At 36.6% G+C, this 22,142-nt stretch overlaps 2 protein-coding genes across 10 annotated transcripts in view; one reads left to right on the plus strand and one right to left on the minus strand.

The window, feature by feature from the left end:
- Positions 1 to 6,933, minus strand: part of LOC106160591 (uncharacterized) — a 51,896-nt gene extending 44,963 nt beyond the window's left edge. For 4 of the 6 annotated variants that reach the window (XM_086997612.1, XM_086997614.1, XM_086997613.1 and 1 more), the window contains exons 1-2: positions 6,761 to 6,933; positions 5,881 to 6,070 (exon numbers count right to left, since the gene is read on the minus strand). In XM_086997612.1, coding sequence (XP_086853738.1) covers positions 5,881 to 6,039 — 159 coding nt within the window. In that variant the 5' untranslated portion in view covers positions 6,040 to 6,070; positions 6,761 to 6,933. Of the gene's footprint in view, positions 1 to 5,880; positions 6,080 to 6,760 lie in introns of all 6 variants that reach the window. The other 2 variants (XM_086997615.1, XM_086997611.1) reach the window with 2 other exon arrangements.
- A 106-nt stretch (positions 6,934 to 7,039) lies between these two features.
- The window catches only part of LOC106172251 (uncharacterized), a 91,513-nt gene continuing 76,410 nt past the window's right edge, over positions 7,040 to 22,142 (plus strand). For all 4 annotated transcript variants that reach the window (XM_024075143.2, XM_086997609.1, XM_024075145.2 and 1 more), the window contains exons 1-2: positions 7,040 to 7,518; positions 19,905 to 20,060. In XM_024075143.2, coding sequence (XP_023930911.2) covers positions 7,324 to 7,518; positions 19,905 to 20,060 — 351 coding nt within the window. In that variant the 5' untranslated portion in view covers positions 7,040 to 7,323. The remainder of the gene's footprint in view (positions 7,519 to 19,904; positions 20,061 to 22,142) is intronic.

Genomic DNA, 22,142 nt, shown 5'->3' on the forward strand with positions numbered 1-22,142 from the left:
CTTAATTCCTAGAATCAATACGGCTGGCAAAAAAATGCCATCTTCCATCAACTGATCCCTGTGGCGCTCGCACTCATATATGCCCCTAATTAAAGTTATCATAAATCATTATCAATTTCAACAGAAGAATATATTCCTACTATACATTATACCAAGAACTGAGGGCAATGGCTTTGCTTAATTATTTCTAAGTACTTTTCTTGGAAGATATAGCAGTTTTTGAGGTAAAGACATATAATACAATTCTAGAGATGTTAGACAGAGGTGCAAAATGATGATTGTTTTGCCTCACCAATCTGAATTTTTTTAACAGAAAGACATGGCAATGTCAAGTTTACCAAGCTTTTTGGTACATCCTTATTACCAATGATCTCACCAACAGTGCTTGCATGGGCACTTCCTGAATGTGTAAATTTGGAATTGGCTTTTTTTTTTGCTATTTTAGAGATTCCCCAAATTGGTTCAAACAGCACATTTAGACTAAATGAATTAATGTTTGGGATTGCCTTAATGCACCATTTAAACCTTAGCTAATGATATTACATTTAAGAATAAGATGCTTTTCCTAACTACACAGTATTTGGTAATTTTGCTCCTCCTCCCTTCTTAAACAAAATTGAGTGTGTTCAAGGCCACAAGCATTCCTGGAAAAACACCCAAAAGAACATTTGCCATACCATGCCTGTTTTTCTCAGAAAATTTCAGGAAATAATTTATTCCATTGTGGATAGGGGAATATTATTCAACTTTTTCCAGATACAAAAGCATGAATCCTTTTTTTTTTTAATATATCCAGTTTCCCAGAAACTGTGCATTCTGTCAAAGTCTAACAAAGGGTTTTGGAAAAAGTATTCCATTATAAATTTCATTTTTGGTTATTAATGAATCAGTAAGAAACAGCTCAGGAAAAAAGATGGTCTCAAGCCTGAGAAAGAGCAAAAAGCAACATGCTGGACATACAAAATACACAACATAATTAGAATTCCACACTATTCAAGTTCTATTCAACACAAATGTTTCAATCTAGCAATCACAATATCATATCATGTTTAAGAATAACTTCAAAGTGTTTCAATTTAATCAAAAAGGACGGTCCTTCCCTCCTTCTCTGTATTAATATGCACACAAACAACACTGCCTTACTGTGTTGTCAAACAACAGTGTCATGTAACAAGACTGGACATAATGGCCACTACAGAAAGTAACCTCACTATTACTGATACTGATGCCAAAGACCACACAAAGCCATCGTAGTACCATGGGCCATTGAAGCCAACATGTTCGTCAACAGTTTTGACCAAAGGTCCTCACAGCAGTCTAAACTGACATGACCATGTCATTTTTGTCATCTGAAAGGCTATTTGGTGCTGCAAAATATTGACTTTTGTCTCTTGAGAGGCCAGAATGAAACTGAAGTAACAGAACCCTGTTAGATTGGTCTTTGAAAAAGAGCTTCAAAAAGACAAACAAGGAGGCTCCTATGGGCCATGGTACCATCAGACACTAATGTTATCTTTTCAGAGATGGCACTGACTACAAAGGAAATATTTTTCTGACTCATTCCCATTTCAACAGGACTTCTCAATTCATAAGGCAATTAAAAAATAATGAGGATTATCTAATCCACATGAAAAAAAGATCTTAGACTCCTTAAGTGACAATTTTAGTCCATTTAATACAGAGTTTACCTGCTCTGACTAAGAAATCACCGTTCTAGGTTGGACAAAGAGTTATAAACTGCTATAGCACATAAAATTCCTTTGAAATGGAATCAAATAACACTATCAATGTAAGAACAAATGTCTCTGTTAATAACAATGAAGTTAATAAACCCATCCCCAGGTGACTGAGGACACTCTTTGACCATTTCCCTCTTAAACTGACCACAGGACACTTGATAGCCTGTGGATTTAACAATTTACAATAAATGTCTGACACAATTTCTGTGACATGCCATCTTTTCATTTATATCAGTGACATAATATAACCGAGGTTAAATGAACTGAAGGTACTAACCACAAAAGAAAAATAAATGTCCATCTCCAACATATTTGGGAAAAAAGATATTGATTGGGGAAAATGACCAATTAAATTGGAAATATTAGACAGCATGGAAATTTATTGGGCAATACAGGTCAGACATACCTCAACATGCCAGAGGAAATGACACAAGATGAGTTGAGAAAATGATTATCACAAACAACACACTGGCAAATGACCAGACTGGACTTTCCTGACTACTTTCCTTAAGAAAGCAAAAATTTGATACTGGCAATGACTAATGAGTTTAGCACCAGTGGCTTTGTCCAAGGTGTGGTCAATACTGGTCAGATCTGCCTACCTGGAAAACTGACCCTCAGATGAGAATACAGCCCTTTATTAAAGGTATTGGGAATTGGATCCCACCTAGCTCACTGGCCATTACAGGGGTAGCTTTATTCAATCCGCTATTGAGGACTGTTAATGATGAAAAGGTGAACAAAGGCTTAAATCATATACTCCGTGTTCAGTGCTCGAGCCGATTATTGATTCATTGGATGTTTTTCTAGTAAACTGCAAACTTATAGGTGAAGAACTATTTGCTGTTTACGGATCTGATCGCGAAGAAAGAAATTTCTTTCAGCGCAATTGGACACAAGCAACAGATTTCATGTTCCCCGCGGAATCAAAAGCGGTGTTATGGCCACTGTGCACTAAGTTTTAACTGTGTTGTCGTATGTAGTTTTGAAAATCATACTTGTGGAGTCCTACTTGGGGCGCATTCTATCGCAGGTGGGAACTTAAGCTTACACAAGGGCAGAATATGGTCCTCAAATTTCTTGCACTGTACACTTGATATAAAGTATACAATGGCAAACATTTCACAACATGCACTAGATAACACACTTCACATTCTGTCAACATTATTTTCTTTTTAAAATGCTTCTGCTAAACTCATAAAGGTCTGCAGGTTTTGGCTAAATTATTTACAGGGGTTAAGATGACAAAAAAGGACTTCATTTGGTGATTAATCAATGAATTTGGTTCACAAGTTTTATGGCTAAAACATAAAACTTTGTATCTTTCAATAAAGCCAAGCTATGTACCATGAGATAAGTTTTCTGCTGTGGGCATAATTATAGGCCAGTGCTGAAATTGGTCAAATCCATGTTCAGTTTGACTGGAAACAAGGACTTAATCAAATTAAGTCATCACAACTGGAGTGCAGACACACTTTCCATCACAACTGGTCATTCTACTCTTCAAATCTCAATTAAATTGCCAACTAGAATGTAAATGCACCTTTCATTACTCTCGGTCGTTTCCGTCCACAAACCACTTATTGAACATAGCGGTGACATCATTGCACCTCCGGCCTCTTGAACGCAATAAACGCATATTCCTTCAATTCAAATGCCAGGTTATAGAAATTTCTATCCTTTATGTCCTTCGGTCAGGACTTCTGGTGATTAATTCTTATTAATCCACATGGGATTGCATCCATGACATCATTTAGAGTTCGCATGCTGTATTAAATTCATTAACATATATCCCTCTTGGTGATAATTTCTCATAATTTTCTCGAAAAACAATTCCCTTGTAAATGTAAATGCTAACATGTCATGCATCTAATCTGAAACAACTTCTATTTCTATAGAAATCAGGAGGGGGGAGAGCCAAAAGTAACTGCTGAAGGGTTCTGGGTTTTTGATGAACCCAGTGACTGGTTTATTAAATCATTGAATATGAGCATGATAATGCCATCACATGGCTCACTTGTACAAGAACCCTTTTGCAAATAAAGACAGAAGGATGGGTTACACGTTCTGGTTGAAAAGAGAGGGGGGGGGGTACAGGGGGATAAGGTGAAAAAAGGATGACGGTGGGAGGGAAAATGGGAGGAGTATGGGCAAACAGGGGATAAAAATAGATGAAAAAGTGGAAAAGTTGCATCAGCATATCACATCAGAGTCTCTTGAGCAAACCAGTCACTGGCTGGTATATAAAGGATGAGTTACCAAGTCACAGATGCAAATATAAATACATTTTAATCTCATCAATGAACTGCATATATCTTATCATGTTCAGAGAAGCAAATTAACTGAAAGTTAAATGCTCATAATCTCACAGGTACTGTTATCATTCCCCCTGTTCATATCGAAAAGGAAAACAGCAAATACCCACGTTTACAAATCGTACAAGTTATACACAGATAGTGAGGAACGTCTACCATCTACAGCCCAACATTCTAAACCTCATTATTTATAAAAATAAAATGAGATTACATCCCTTCTCCCAAGCCTCAAATTTTAAAACCTATAGTGTTAAGAAATAAGTAATCCAAAGTGTAAATATGCCCCCAGAGAAGTAAACAGAAACTATTGAGGAGAAGTTTCTATCCTCTAAAATAAAAACTGTACCCCTTCAGAACAGACTCAATTTATAACCAATGTGAACACAGCCAATGTCCTGTCTTAAGCTACTGCATGGATATATCCCTTCTATCCCGTCTCTGATCGTTCTTATCACAGCAGTAAACACACTGTTTGATCAGAACACACACAAACATACCAGGCCAGCCAAAACAATCCCCTTAGATTTGTACAAGTATCAGACTATGTGTGTACTTAGGGATCTTCTCGGGTTTATGGAATCAAATTGCTTTGCATACATGAATCTTGTCTGAAGTGAGATAGAGAGCACGTGCAAGATTGGGTATCATAATAACAAACAGGTGGTGAGGCATGTTGGCTCCACAGTTAACTATGTAGATACATCTTTGTGCATTATCTGAAATTATCATTTTAAATACTAAAGCGTATTTAAATTGAAGATAGGCCAACCATTCTTAACGCAACACTTCTCTGCATACTACTTGAATCAGCTAAGCTCACTTATGAAAGTAACTCTCACACTGTTGCCAGTAATTTCGAAGAAGGAGGGGGTGGGGGTGGATTCTATTTCTGAAAATAGTTGACCTATCCACACCCCTTAGTTGACCATGTGACAAATGTTATTGAACCCACAAGGTGAAATTCTGATTTTTAAAATGGGGACCTTATCTGGCCAAAAAGATGGTTCTTTCAATTCACCCCCCCCCCTCCCATTTACTGGCCTCTAACCCCTTTCCCATCCATCCCCACTGAGATCAGACACTTGCTGACTATGGAGAGCTTGGTCCCGTAACTCGAAAGCATCGCACGTTGTGACCGAGCGTAAGCGTCTTGATTCCATAACTCGCCCATACTCGGCCCATATAATACTTTGTAGCCTCTATGTGATATCGCTATTCGCAAAGCACGATGCTTTCGAGTTACTGGGCCCCAATCTTAACTGAGCAGAAGAATTTTAGCAAAATGGTTTCACCCATCTTTCACAATATATGTTTTCTTATACACGTCTTTAAGCTATTTTGATGAAATCAAAGAAAACATTAAAGAGAAGACCATAAAATTCCTTGACTCCTCACTTAGAATAACATTATTTAAATCTATTGCACATGCAAATTTTGCAAGGGCTTTTCTGGGGTTGAGGGCATGAGGGGCAATGAACTTTGTCAGACAACTCTCTCCTCAATAAGATCTTTTATGCGTGTAGACTTGCTCAGTAAAGAAATGTAATTCTGCGCTCCCCTGTGTACCATTAAGGAAAATCCACAGATCTGCAAGCTATTTTTACACAACACTTTAAGCATGCCAAGTATATTAAACTTGGCTTACAACACTGACTATACAAATCATTATTCATGACATTTTTGTGCATTAGAAGACAAATCTTACATTTTAAATTTTAATGCAAAAATAAAGTTAATAAATAAAATAAAATAAAATAAAATAAAATATCAACCACCATAAGGCAAAAGGCCAATAATATTCATCGACACAGAAAACGTTAACTTACCATGAAAGAAGTTCTAACGGTCACTACAGTTGGGCCTTGCAGTTGGCCTCCATCTGGGAGAGAGTCCAGCAGAGTGGCCTTGCTGACTTCCTCTGGCGCCACCACATGGAGGCCCACGAGAGACAAGAGAACAAGGGACCAAGTGCTTCCAAACTTCATGATGGCAGTTCTGTTAGTATCTCACAACAGCCTGAAAATGCTATGTATATGTAATGACATTTTGAAGTGTTTATTGTTAGTCTAACATTACACAAACTTTAGAGATATAAATATGGGTTTCAAGTTTTTGTTAATATGACACTTGAAATACTGAATATTCATGACAATGTTTGGCAGACTGAATACCAGTACTGCAGTGAAGATGACCTAGAAGAATGAGCACACAGACTAAAAGTGAATGACTCAAAATACTGGTTGTAATGCTGTTGCATTGATACCTTGCCTTTGAACACTATAATGCAACAGAAACAGCAGACATGCAGAAAAAAAAGTGACACAATATGCATATTGGCATATTCCAAAATATTTATCCTTCTGTGACATCTTTAATCTGAAGAATTTTCTGCATCTCAGGTTGCTACCAATTTATTTCAAGAGTAAATTTTAATAAATTTATCATGAACAAATATTATATTGAATAAACTGTATGTCATACAGTCGAAAATACATTGGTATGGCTTTAAAGATAGATAACATGCTATTCGGTGCAAGCGATTCGGAATCACACTGCATTCTGGTGACATCTCGCGGTAGGAGAATCCAAGGAAAACCTCACAGCAAAACTAATTACGCTGACACTTGGCAGCCACCTTACTTTTTTTTGTCAAGCTCGAGCAAAGGCGAGTGTCACTAACGCTGCGTTGAGCGTTACATCACTTACCCAACGACTGCGACAGGCAAACGGGCACTCCATTAACCACTGGCTACACCATACTTCTACATGTGGACTAAAAGCGGCATTTAAGGTCTGAACACCATCGCATTTGATTCAAATCCCTTCTCACAGTCACTTTCGTCTCAGCGCTATCACACGCACCTTGGCTCTTCTACTTACTGTGCTCCCTCCTTCTAATTATTGTTTCATTCTCTCGCTGTATTTCGGTGGACGCTTCATTGCAAAGTGCTTTGTAGTGCCTCTTTTTAAATTGAAATAGACAGGTGGTGGAACCCTATGAAATATTGAACAGACCGGTTTGAAGATAAAAATATCACGACTAACAAGTTAATTGGGTCTGATAAGTGGGAGGCAGTGCAACTGACGTGCTGGCATAAATAAACCATGCTGAAGAGCGAAGCTGTTTAGCGGCGAGGAGACACTCGCTGCGACTTAGGAGTTTAGTTGCTTAATTTAATAGTAAAATGTCTCGGATGACAGAAGCTAAACGCCGAGGTACACCTTAGAGGATTGTGAGTTAATCTCACGAGGTTTACTGTCGCTTAACCATGACGCGGAGAAAGGAGCTTACTCGCACGTTGTCTGGTGTCGTACTAATGATGGTAGCGTTGGTCGCGGTTGACTATGTCAACGCCACCGACGCCGGCGACGAAGCATGCGGATATATATCTTCACATAAAAAGCTAGAGATCAGAGGAACGTGGGGAGCAAAACCGGCGCTGCACATTAGACAGAATGTCAAGGTAAGATAATGTGACTGTTTTTGCTTATTAAAGTCAACAGGTAAGGTGGTTTAAGAGAAGCGCGTTTGCCGACTGAAAGTTTCCCCAACTTTTCTATGGTGTCTCATGGGTGCCGTGCGGCAGAATTACATGCGGCGTAACATCTCTGATATGTTGTTTGGCTTTGGCTATTATTATTATTTTATTTTTTGTAGATCACGTCATTGTTTTTCATGGATGCAGTGTTAATTTTTTATGTAAAACGCTGGTGATGCGTATTTTGAAATGTTTCCCCCCTTTTTTTTCCAAATGCTCAAAATTGTCCAATAAACCATTCCATTCTTGATGCTCCATAAAGTCTTTTGACTTCATTAATTCAGTGGAATATAAATTGACCCAGGAATAATCACAGTTACAAATACTCCAACTTAGCAAACACTAGGTGGTCTCCTCCATTTATTCAATCAAGAGGCAAGACAGTTTGCAAGTCTATTAGATGACATTCTGCACTGTAGGGCTCTAGAAAAATTGAGATCCTTTCAAGTACAGCAAATATGGATTCCAGAGGGCATGATTCTTCATTGTTCTGATATCCAAAAGTCAATTCTTTGAATGGGTTTAGTTTAATATGGTCTCAGTTTGATTCACTCCTAAGAAAGTAAAAATAATGATTAAAAAATTAAAAAAAAAAAAAGAAACAAAATTTAGTTTTCTTGCTTGTAGATTAAGCATCTAACAGGATTATATCTACACATGTCTAGTCTACTCAAGTGTTTCAGAAATAAAGCCATTTATGTTCACAGTGTTTGACTGAGACTTAATTGTTTCATTGCCAATTTTATGAACACCATGTAGAGTCGATGTTTCTAATAAATGAGCGTTACCATACCCACAGTGGAGATAAACCTCCTCTGTTAAAGACAATAAGATCTAGATCTAGAATTAACAGTCTAAGTATGTTACAAGAATGCCATACACAAGGTTTTAAGTCAGTGAAATCTTTCAAGTGTGTTATTGGTATGCAAGTCTGATCTTTAGGAATCAATAGCCGGCTTCTCAGTTGGCTTCTAATCACAAAGCTTATTAGAAGATGGACTAGCCGAGAGATACAGATACCTGGGGACGCACCAGGCTTTAAAAGGGTCACTTTAACTTCAGGATGTAGATTGAATTTTTTTTCTTCTTTGCTCACTCACTAAATATGAGATAGAAAGGTGGGCCAAAATCAATGCTAGGAGAAAGAGTGGAACTTGCCAAATTGGGTTTTACAAAGCACTTATTCAAGTAGAATGCACTAACATTGGTTTTCTGCTGAGTACCTTATCAGCATCCAGAGCATGTCTTTTTAATGAACTTTAATCTACTTACTTTTCTTATTCTACTGCCACAGTTGGCAGTTGTTTAGATGGTTTAAATCACTTCATCGGAGTTAATGTTTTGCCTTTTTTGTTGAAAAAAAAAAGGTTGGTAGGTGCAATAGGTATCTGATTTTTTTAAAAGAGGAAGAAATCTGATCCTTGTGAAATACTTGTACCTTGTCTTCTGGTAATAATTGTTTTTAGAATTTGAAAGTAAGTTGTGGAGCTATATACCAAACTCTACTTTTGAAAGATTTTCTTTTTATTGAAGGCACTATTTTTTCCAATAAAATCTAAAAATCTTCTAGACCAAAGATCAAGCATTTAAACTGCATACTACTTGATGAAAATGTAAGATATGATATCTAATACTGAGTCCAATATGAAGAAGCCCAAGACAGTTACAACTTTACTTCTTATTGATTTGGAAAGTTTATATCAGCTATGGAAAATTAACTGAAGCCCTGAAGAACTAATCAATATATGAATAAATTCAAGAAGTATCAGAAAAGAATTTGAGCAAAGACACGCAGTATGCTTACAGTTACACTGGCCAAATTTTGATTGGTTGCAATTAGCATTTAATTGATATAGATAATCAGCTTTACCATGACTTAATCAGATCATTGTCAGATCTGTAATGGGAAACGTGCTTACGAGGAATATGGAAGTACGTTGGTGACCAATGGATCAGAGAATAACATATGATCACAATAACAAGGAGATGATGTCAGTCATACTGTTTTGGAACTGGTTTTAATTTTATTGAACTTACCCACTAATTAGGGAACTTTGACTTTGGAGAAGGCATTTCTTTTTTGTTTCATCTGAATTTTTATTTTGTTGTGAAAAATGTTTTTTGTTGTTTTTTTTTAAAATTTAAATAACTTGGGATGGCCAAAATGTGTAGTGGGGTAGAATTGTAGACTCTGAGTGATGCTATAAACAAAGTTTTCATCTTGAAGCTGCTGTTTATCTATTTCACAGTCACTTAACTGTGGTTATGGACAAGTTGGAAATACTACAGAGCTCTTTTTAAGTGTAGTTGTTTCTACCTAGCTTTCCCTGAGAAAACACACTGGCTGATTAAATAACAATTAATGCAGTCAGTTGAGCTCTTAAAACCTTGATTGTCAGCTTATTTTGTGTACTGTAGTAATGCTTTTGGAGACAGAATTCCTTGTAAAGAAAACAGAGGAAATGACACAATCCTTGTCATTGTCGCCGTGTGTGAACAGTTTCTTTCCATCAATTTTCTTTTTGTTTTGAAATGTTCCCTCCTTTCCTGCACAATGAATACACTGGTTATTAAATTACCATAGAGAATGGATTAAGGAAAAAGCCAAATTTACTTTTATGTTTTGTCAAAAAATAAATGTAACTATATATATTTTATTCAAATCAATTTCTCTACCTAGACAGAACATTAAATCTGTGTTATATTTGTCTTCTTTATTTAAGTCTCCTAAACTACCCCATTATTTTTGCAATCCCCCCCCCCCCCTTCAGCAGTTAATACAATATATATATTTGATGATTTGAGATGCCCCCTGAACAACACTGTGAATGTAGTTATTACAGAGACACGGAAAGCAGCACAATTACATTTCAGATACTCAATCAAAATAGTAGCAGTATCGACTAATCTTTCATGGTCTCATTAGAGCACTAATTATGTTAGGTATATGGAAGTTTTCATTAAGAAATAGTATTACGCCATCCCCATAATAATCTGCATGACAACTGGTCTTGGCACAGTCCGTAGTTTCAGGTGTGATGAAATTGTAATGCCTCATTTGATGCAGATTGCATGTGTTCAAGTTTTCTGGATTATGCCAGATTTCCGGATTTTCATTCTTTATTTTCATCAATTTTCTCAAATTGTCTAAATCCCCTTAGGAATTGTAAAGGGGTGGGAGGGGGTGGGGGGTCTGGTAAGCTACATTCACCCATGAGAATAGGACTATTTAACTATTCAAAGATACAGGGTTATGGCATGAGAAATACAATTAGCCAATTTTTCTTGCTCCTCAATATTTTTCTGCTCAGCTCTCTTACCATCATGACATAAGGCTCCAAACTCCCAAATCCCTTTTTAACATGAATTTTTATCCCTGGGAAAGGTAACCTTCGTCTTTATATATTTTCACTGTGTTAAAAAAGGGCAGTGTTCAAGCAATGGGTGGTGTCATTCCATCTCTAAAAAAAGATGTTACATTCCTGTGGACATTGCAGACATTGGAGAAGGTTATCTAAAAAAGAGATAAGAACCTTCCAGGCAAGAGATGGTACTTTCCTTATATTGTGCTTTTATGTATGGTATTTCGCATACAAATAGAAATTGACAGACCTATTCTCTTGTCTTGTTAGACTAGTTGCCAGTCTCAAGTCATGTGTGAATGCAGATTGCATTAATTTTACAGTAACTTCTGAGGTTAGAAAGAACATCAATGATTCACCTGTTGAGGATTATATAGGTCAGCTACAAGGGTAGATAAATATATGTTTAATCGAACAGTAAATAGGTCTTGAATAAATGTAAGAGTGATGTTTTATGGATTTGTACATCCATACAGCTCCTGGTTTGAAGATGAACTCAAAATAACCACACACACACACACACGCATACACACACACACACACGTGCAGATATCTTCTTTATGCACGATAAACATGGTCATGTAAAAAGCATGCTTTCCCATGCTTGCACACACATATATGTAAGAAGTTACAATGTGTTACTCATAACTCATTAACTATGAATAAGGTTATGGTATTGAAAATTAAAAAAAGCCAATTTCTGCTTGTGAGCCTAGGGTATCTAGCATCAATAAATCAAACTGTTCAGATAGACTGCTTTGACGTTTCCACAAGATGTACCCACTTTGTATTCCATGCATGCAAATATTGAAATATACGAGTGAGCCACGTTCACACAAAGACTAAGTGAGACCGGAATATGTATGTTATGATTAGTCCCAGTTACCGCCAGAAGAATTCTTAAGCCGTATTCACAACCTGTTGACCAGAGGTCTAACAGATCCTCGGATCTTAAATATGGCCAAGCCACTTCAAAGCTTGCCGCATAATCTCTTAGTAGACACTGAATTAATTTCCTGCCATAATTATGCAGCAGGCCTTCAAATGGGGTGGCCATATTTGATCTGCAGATCTGTTAGTCCGCGGATCAACTTTGGTTATGAATATGGCCTATGATTGGGTCATTATGTGGAATTCACATTAGTGGACCAAGGATTTGGCAAGGTTGAGGCAGATATAAAAATAAATGCCACTTATCTGGGAACCTTCAGTTTTTATTATGGATAGGGTTGACTCCTGGGGATTGGCCCAGACCTCCCCGTACTGTTGTGAGGGTTGTTTTACCTTATCTTCTTTTTAACCTCTGACTCCCAGCATGGAGCACCCCTCGTTATCTTAATTGACTCTCTGGAAAGGAGGAGCGAGGAAAATATACGCCTGTTGCGTTTGCCAATATTTGTGTATAAAGCATAGCTATGCAAAATTGGTAGAAGGTAAAATACATTATTATTTATACAGATGCCAGATGGTCAATAAACTTTCACACCTGAAAAAAATTCTTGTCATTTTGTAGTGCAAGTTAGGCCTAATTCCAGTCTTGACTAGGCCTAATGTGAAGACGGCTTTTATTATTTCTCCAACCATGCTTGCTGGAAATATATGTGTATTATTGAAAAATGGCCTAAGGTCGATCCCCATTACGTGCTTCATTTTATACATTATTTTCCCATTTGAGTATTTATCACAGGCTAACGAGAAGTGTTCGAGTATTGAACTGTCTTGCAGCCCTAAGTCAAGTAAGGCAGTACTCAAAAGATGCAACGGAGATGCTGACAATTCTCAAAGATTGAAATATCATTTTTCATACCAAAGTGATTCATCAGCTTTTCATCTTTACTACCAGAAATAACGCTTATGAAAGCTGATGTAAGATAACTTCCTCCGTAAATATCTTGCGTATTCCAAATATAAAGTCTAACTGTAATAATACAATAATAAGGCATGGGAAGTTTCTGCTCGGTAGCAGATTTCTGGCTTTTTAAAGCCAAAAAGGAAATCTCTGAGATGTATGTGTTAAGATCCAGTGGGTGGCAGTAATTGTTAGAGATTTCAATTTTTGGGATAGATCGAGGCCAAATTGAAATTTCAACATGTGTGTGTGTGTGTGGGCTGGGGGAGCATTGCCATTAAATCTCTACGGCATTGTGTTTTTATTTAAAATAAATGCAAAATGCCAAAGTATTGAATGGAATCCTCAGTTTTGACCTTCTTTTCTACATCATTTGTCATGTATCTTCCCTGGGGATGTAGCATCACAAAGCTTTCGTAGAAAAAGTATTTTTTTATTTGATCCCAAGGTGTTTGTGTGGAATGTAGAAAGATGTGTGCACAGTCTTAATTTAAAATCTAGCAAATTTGGTTCAAATACACACGCGTGCGCACATGCATGCATGTGCGTGTGATGACAAAAAAATGATGGCTCATGCTAGATTGTTAAATGTTCACCAAATTTAGATGATTTACTTTGGTTATTGAAACAACAAATATTTGGTGTTAAAATCATTATCGACTGCAATTTTTGCTTTGAATTCTGATTCATTTAATTCTTTCAGCTATCTAGCCTACCTAACCCTATTGATTATAAATTCCTATATTTTCCAAGAATTTATCAGCTCGAGGTAGCACTCAGTCTTTCTCATCTAGGGACAAAATGAGGCTTATGGCATAATCCCATAGACACCATCAGCTTACGTGGATGGATCAAACCCTGCATAGCCTAGCTCTTGCTGAATGCAATCAGTTAAATGGCTTAACACGACTCCTTTAGTTTCCAATCTACTCATATAATTACTGGCTTTTCTGTACTCTACTCAATACCAGGAGGAGGTGTGTGAATCTGTTAAACTGGTTGCATTCCGTTAAAGTCGCAACAGAGTCGGATCGATTTATGCAGACTGATGCTATGTATGGAAATGAGCCCTAATTGTCACACAAAATGGTTTTAATTCAGGATTGAGGTGAAAACAACATATTTTGAGCATATAATGATGTAAGATGGATGCAATTTCTCCTGAATTAAAGTAGAAATAAAACTAATCAAAAGGATACAAATTCAAAAGGAGATTGTCTCTGAAGTCGGGATTAAATTGTGTAAGGCTGCATTCACAGCCAGTTGATCCGTTGACTAACAGATCCGCTGATCAAATATGGCTGACCCACTTGAAAACTTGTTGTATAATCCTCTAATGGATACTGAATAGATTCCCTGCAGGGAACACATGGCAAGTTTTCGAATGGGTCAGCCATATTTGATCCATATATCTGTTAGTCCGCGGATCAACTTTGGTTGTGAATACAGTCCTGTGTGAAACATGAATGCATCGAGTAAAACATTTTACTTACTGGCCTCATGAGATCTGTTTACATGCAGGTTTTATCAATCTGTTGTTAAAATTCTACAAAGAACTCTTTTTGAACTAGCGAAAAGCAGCAAGCATACAAGTGCCCCAGCAAATGATCCTTAAGATACAAGCAAAATGGGGTCATAAGGCCAGTTCTCCGAGGGAAAAACTGAGGGCAGAAACAACTTTTGAGAGAGAAAACACTCTCATACACAGACCAAAAACACTAATGTGTTGGCTACAAAGCCTAGAAATGGCTAACATTTTAATATAATTACACAAGCGAAATATTGCATTGACATTAGTTATCTCCCAAGAGTGCAGGAAGAAAGGAAGCTGAAAGAAAAAAATCCATCTTTAAACTAAAAGGGACCTTGAGACCTTTAAGATGAGCAGAGTTTGTCCCTGGCGACTCTTCAGACTTGGGTTGTCTATACATTAGGAAGATCAATGCCTGTCCTGGGATCATCACTCAAAAAACTCTTCCCTGGGATGGTCTCTTCTTGACGTTTAACATTCTTGGCAATGGCAGCTAGAACTTGTATTATATCGTCCTTAAGATATGCCAATTTGTAATGAAATTTGTAGAGTTCAAATACAGGTTTGATCAGATTTGTTTTTATTGAAAACTTGGATAAATAAATTGGCCAACTCACACAAATTTAGTCAAAGTATACAATGTAGCTATAGACCCATGAAAAATCTATTTCTAATGGGGGATTAGTCTTGTTGTACAAACTATACACAAAGTATATGCATTTGAATTTGTGGGATTTTTTTTTTGTATCTACTGTTATATTTATTAGATTTATTTACCAGAAAAAAAGATAATGGCATGCGTGGTTAGGCAGACGTCAGTACTTATCAGATCAGTTGCTGAAAGTAATCAGAAGTTGAAATACAGTGATTTTGTTGTTGTAACAATGTTAATGGCAATAAGAATACCTTTACAGCAGTTATTGTAGCAGATGGCAAAACTGTCATTCATTAACTTAAAATTTTGATTAAAGAAAAGAAAGATTGCCTGAGATGTCTTTAAATCAACTGTATCTTGTAGAATTTAAGAGAAATGTGGAAAAAAAATTCATCTTTAAACTAAAAGAGGATACAGGACCATATGGCAGATGAAGACACACAAAAAAAATCCATAATCACATAGTCTGAAGATGATATACCAAGACATGGCATGGAGACTTTGCATGATGAGTGGTCTCGTTAGTATTACGTGATACTTAGCGTGTGCGGTTTTTCGAAATTCAATATGTAACATTTACAGGGGGCTTCTTCTGTACGACTAACACTCCCTAGAAACGATGTTTCCGAGCCTCAGTGTCATTAACCTAGTATTCTTGGGTCTTTTGGGAAACCAACTGTGGGAAAAACTAATGAGGAAGAACTTCTCAAGTCAGATCTAACTATTTTTATCTTTTTTTTTTTTTTCAAATAATTGCTTAGAACTACGGATAATGATGACATTGTTAATATCACATCAGAGATTAATATGATGGGAAAATTCAAGAATTTTGGGAACAGAACTGATTTTGAAAAATGAGCATGCAGGAGTGCTAGTGACACACTGGTAAAAAAAAAAGTGATGGTTTTGGTAAATGAATAGAATGTTTACCATCATAAATTTTATGGGTCACAAATACATGCGCTGTTATAGTTTTGAATTATTCAAGAGCATTTGTGTGCGCATGTAGCTGGGGATAAGGGGAGAAGGGTGAGCTTAGGTCACTGAAATGGGCAATTTTAGTGGTGGTGGGGGAGGAAGAGGGTGCGACTATCTCTTAATGAAGTGAAAAGCGCCCCCTTCCCTCTCTCACCCCCCCCATACACGTCTTAGCCTAACCCTGCCAATACTCCTGTACCAGGTGTGTATTTACACCTGAACTAAAAACCAGCGTTAACCACAATAGCAATCTCACCCATGAGTAGCCAAGAGTACAGTGTTAAAGATTAAAAGAAGTACCATAAATAATTTATTTTTTTAACTGCCACATTAAAAGTCACTTTTTCTTTATCTAGGGTTGAGGTAAGGGTCGGAATCAAGGGTAGAGTAAAATCTGTGGAGGTTAAGGTGACTTCTTAGGCATAGCAGGTCACAAAGGGAATCCATTATTTTTGGATAAATAAAGATGTCATGAAATTACTTTGCATGTATTATTTGACACAGAAGGATAGGCAGAATGGGATGAAGGTCCAATAAGGATAGTTAAGTTAGTTAAGTCGGTATGTGGATAGATAGATATAGATAGGCAAGCAGACAGACAGACAGCTGCATAGATTTTAACCTAAGGGTAAAGAGAGGTATCACTGTTTCAATAAACGTGTGATTGGCATATGACAGACAGACAGACATACTGATAGGCCAAAAGACAGACCCCAAAAGAAAACCTCATCTCTTATTTTCCTATCTGCATGAACTTATTTTTCTTTTCAACATTACGTTAAAGCTTGTTCGTTATTATGCAAATAAAAAGGAAAGGTGAATCTATCTTTCAAAAACATATATTCTTGACAGTATGGCAGGAGTGGGATATGTTCTGTAGTACAGGTAAGCCTGGATGACCTGTGACATATCAGGCATTGTGTCTGGTTCTTTCTGTCTGTTGCTTCTCATAGTGACATACGAATATTGTATACAGCAACTGCCAAGGTTACAGAATTTTTGAACAGGTGACATTATATATGTTGGTATATCGTGAGGATATACTCGGTGGTGATTTGTTGAGATATTAGTTCTTTTGTAAAAAAAAGCATGTTTTAGTCAGTTTGATTGTCCAAACTTATGCAGGTATCATCATGGGATGGTATTGTTGAAAAATGTTCTTTATTTACGATACAATGTTTTGAGCATGAGAAACCATTAAAAGTTGCGTGATGTTTTGTATTACGTGTTTTACCTTTATGTCAAGGCCTGTCTAGGAATGGTGTATACATCAGTGCACAAGCATGTATACAGACCTTGCAGGAGCATGAGAGAATTGTATGCAGAGCACTACTTTCCCAACTCTACACAGAATCAAAAACCTGGCTGACCATAGCCAAGTTTTGCTTTTATTGCAATACCAAAAAGATAAGAGAGTCAGAATTCTGAGTTGTAGCTATTCATTAATGAATCTGATATAGCAAAATTTTTAGAAATTCCCTTTTTACCTAAAAAATGCTACATTTATTGAGCACTGCATATTAATTCACCTGACATTGTTTATTTATTTATTTATTTATTTATTTATTTATTGCTTGAATGCTCTGGATGTGCCTTTGTTTAGGACAAACAAAAAATAATGGGCACAATTATAGTCAGCAAGGTGCATTAGATATACACAGATCATGTCATGGAATGAAAAGTGTGAAGAAAGAACAATTAACATGTACGCATACACGTGAATTTTCAGCTGAATGTGTTGTCCAAAGATCTGGTAATATTCTACATGTTGACATTTCCCCTTTGCCAGCTACAGATATAGATGTTCAATGCCAAACCCAAAGTATATAAAAATTGCCTCAGGATATGATATCCATCTTTTGATGACATGGGTCCCAATTAAGACATTTTATGAGGTATCGGAATACCCCTCCACAAAGGTATCACATACACACAGTGACATAACAGTCACAGCTACTGTTACATAACAGTAACAGTAACCCTCTAAGGATCAGTATGTGTTTATCATACCTGTATGCAATCAATTACCACAAGTACCCTGATTAACCTATTGTGTTATTGAATTATTGCAATCAGCATTGTGAACATATGGTGTTTATAATTACAGGGTATTCTAAAGCACCTTGTTTTGATGTAACATATGGGCTTGAGGAGGTAAAGGGGGCTTTGTTTGAGGGGGAGGGGCAGGGGGGTGAGGGGGGGGGGTGGCTGGGTGAAAGGTGTATCGAGTGATGTTTGTACCTGCAAGGTGGTCTCTTAATTTGGCTCTTGGTTTGGACCACCTGTGATGTTAATGTTTATGTTCAGTAAGGTAGGAAGAAATAAGAGAGAGAAGGGGTGGAAGGGGAGCACTCTTGTTATACAGCTCAAGGGCTATTATATTCAATTTGTCATTGATTATTATGTATAGATTTTTAAATCTGCATATATGTAAATATTTTAAAATAAGGATTATACAACAAGTTGTTTTGAATGAAATTGTTCTATGTGTTGAAGAATATGAATATTTGAATTATCATCATACTTATTTTTAAAATAATCTCATTGAAGGAAAGATATACCTTTAAGCATTAAGGCAAAAATCATTCCTATTAAAAAAAAACAAATAAATGAAAAGAAAGAAAAAACAGAAGAAGAAAACGCGAAAAAAACCTAAACTTTGTAAAATAACATGTTTAAACATCTATATATTTAAGGCAAAGCATTTTGAAACTTGTAATTTGTTAGAATAGTATTACAGGTTGTTTTTAAAATAAAGTCAAATTAGAATGCTGTAGTTTCCACACTTATTTGATTTCAAATTCCAATCACTGTCTTAATTTCCTAGTGTTTTTCAGACAACATATACAGTTTTGCCCTGTTTACACTAGATTTAAATGGACCGGTTATGAAGCACTCTTTTTAAGATGTCTGTTGTCAAATTGTCAAATTGTTGTGAAAAATATAGACTACTGTTTGGTTTCCGTCAGTTAAGATAGCTTTCTCTTTTATGAAAGAACCATTCATGCTTAGGGACCATTCCCAGAACCTATCGTACTAACTGGGGATCAATATATCTCTAAGGGGAATCTCGCCAATTGCAGTCAACTTAAGCAGCTTAAATGTCTGTCAAGCCTACTGAAGTTGCTGGGGGTAATAAATTATTATTTAGCAGCTTCAATAGGCGTGCCAGACATCTTAGCCACTTAAGCTGAAAGCAATTCAGCTAGAGACCCCTCGGAGATGGATCGATCTTTTTAGTCTAGATCAATCTAGGTATGGGAATCTAGTCTTTAGTCCTGATAGTTCTAGTGTAAACAGTACTGTACTTTCGTGTGATTTCAGGAAAAGAATAATCTGTGCAACTGGGACTCCTTTTAAAGGTCACACAATTACAATAATGTAAATACAGGAGCCGCGAAAAACGATTATCAAATGTCAACCTTTGCTGGTTGTGCAATTTGAGCCAAAATAACTCGGTTAGGTTTTTTATGCAAAGCATGTGGGAGTAGATTATGAAATGGTTTGCGTCAACCTTTATCTTGTTAATTCTCAGCATTTTTTTTTTAATCCAGATGTTAAAGCTATAAACTTCTGTAGTCAATTGTCAAAATCAGAATTTTTAAATGATTTCACTTTCAGGAGCTTTGCTGAACAATGAAAAATTACGGCATTTAAGGTCGATGTGCACTTTTAGTTAATGTGCAGAATATAAAAATCCACTTTTACTCAAGATGTCTGACATAAGATTTATCTGAAATCTTCATTTGGAAACTGCATAGTAATTTTCGTCATAAAAACCTGTTCTGTAATATAAACTGTTGAGGACAAAATTTCATGTGTACAAGCACTTCTGAATAACTGAAAGATCAAGAAAACTAGTTTGATTTGATTTGGGAAGATATACCGTTTTCACCAAGATGAGCTAATTTTCCAAATTCTTATCTCTCTTTTCAGGGTAATATTGAGTTTAAGACATCAGAGGATCCACAGAGCACCAATCTTTTGATGCAGGCCGATTGGAAAGTCCCTGATCGAGAGAACTTGGATGGGATTTTCATGAACTCCACAGAAGTTATCACACCTATGGGAAAAGTGATTGTGGTGCAGTTGGTGAGTTGGTGGCCCTCGGCCTTTGAGACACATTCACACATGGGCGGTCTTTGAGACCTGATACATATATGAGCCTTACTTGTATTAGCAGATGAGGAATCATAGAGGAAAGAGCATCTGTTGTTTAAGGCAGTAATGAGATTTTTCCAAATATATTGGTGGATTTCAGACTTTTGAGGGGCAAAAGTATAATTTTTGTTTTCAATGCAGGTGGCACTCTGGACCCCACCCAATATTTTCAGACTTTTTCACTAAATGGCAGTCTTATCATTGTTCAGGGTGTATTAGGACCTGCCTCTTGCAGAATTCTTTGTCTTATAAATGTTTCAACTGATGTATTTATTGTGAGATCAATGTCCCTGTGTCTGAATTTTCTACTGTAGTAATCTGGTTGTAGGAGAGAGCCACTGAGACCATTATCTAGTCTTAACTAGTTTTAAAACCTATCTTGGGCTGATTTGTCAAGAACTCAGTTAAATTGGGCTATTTTTGGCAATTGCTAATTTGTTTAAGACTAAGTGTATCCGTACCTTTTTATTCCTCATTGTTTGAAACAGTAAGCTGATCAGATTGAGTTGAAGGATGTAAATAGATAATTAGATTTAATTGTTTTTGGTACTATAAATATACTTGCACATGGTTTTTAATACCTGCCTAATTTGGTTCACATTCAAAGGATTTCATACCATTTCTCTACCCATGTCCAGTGCCCTGTTTGCATAGAGTTGTTATGTCTGAAGTCGCCCATTTATAAAGTATTGAACAAATTTGTTATATTGTGATTGACCAGTAATTTGTCCAGATGAAGTTCATGGCCTTAATGTCACTCAAGACTAGCAGTTCCCCCAGAGATTTATGACACCGTAGAGTGAACCCAGCAGCTTCCATATGCTGCAATTCTTACGCCCGAGGTCACAGCGTATTTGGACATCACTGAACCGTGGTTTATGCAAATGATTTTTGTCGATTGAGCGGAGGACTTGGAAGAGCACGGTTGAGTTGAGCACTACAGGCGTTCTTTGTTCATGGAAACTTGAGCTTGTCGGTGCATTATAGCAGGTGTCATGAAGGGCAATGGACTGGAATGTTTCTTCGTAATCTGTTTGATTTATTGATGTCCTATCGAGTGTGCCTGTTGTTAAGGTACTCCACTCCAGGAAACCAGTTTGATAAATAGTTTCAATTTGTTGCATAATTTGCATAGTTTTTCTTTAACAATTACCATAGCTTTTCTTTTATTTGTATAATACCTACAAGATTACCAGTCAGAATTTTATGTAAACTAACCAAGTGTGAAGGAAGTGTATTGGCCCTGAGGCTGTTTGGTTTGGTTGTGGGAATCATTCGCCCTCTGGCACAGACTTATAGCAAAGGTGTGCACCATTGATACCCTTGTGGTCAAATGGCTATTTATAAAATCTGGTGGTCAAAAATGTTGTGATAGTGACACGCCTTGAGTGGTATTCTGCCGATTTTAGAAAATTGTATTCATAGTTAGTTTAGGTGGTTACATTGCAATAAATCAATAACTGTTATATGAAAAAAAAACTGCTGTAATTAGAATTTTAAGCCCAAATCACCCAAATAAGCTTAGATAATTCATGTTTTGAAACCCTGTTATTGTGCTTTTGATACAATTTTTCTTCATAGAAAAGTTGATAACTACAATATGATACAAGTCATTGAATTCTGTCTTCTTTCGCACCAACTCAAGTATTAAAAGAGAACTTGTACAAGTGTGGGAAATATATAATTAATTGCCAGAAATAAACGGATTGCAATTATAGCACAGGCTGCCTTGTAGCTTAACTAACTCAATTAATTAGGGACAATTGGTGCTATACATGCAATCATTGACAAGTGGATTTAAAAGATGCCTGTCATATGATTGCCTTAAAGTGTGCAATATGACATTGAACACATGTGCATAATTAAAACAGAAAATGTATCTTTAATGTGTGTGTGTGTGCACGTGCATGTGCATGTATGTGTGTGTGCCACAATATTGGTTATTTAAAAACACATTTATAAGCAGAATTATACATATACGAGATTTTATTGGGTGAATATTGTCTATTTGAT

This window comes from Lingula anatina, chromosome 10, assembly GCF_051362555.1.
Source record: "Lingula anatina isolate TDL-2025a chromosome 10, LinAna3.0, whole genome shotgun sequence".
NCBI classification, from domain to species: domain Eukaryota; kingdom Metazoa; phylum Brachiopoda; class Lingulata; order Lingulida; family Lingulidae; genus Lingula; species Lingula anatina.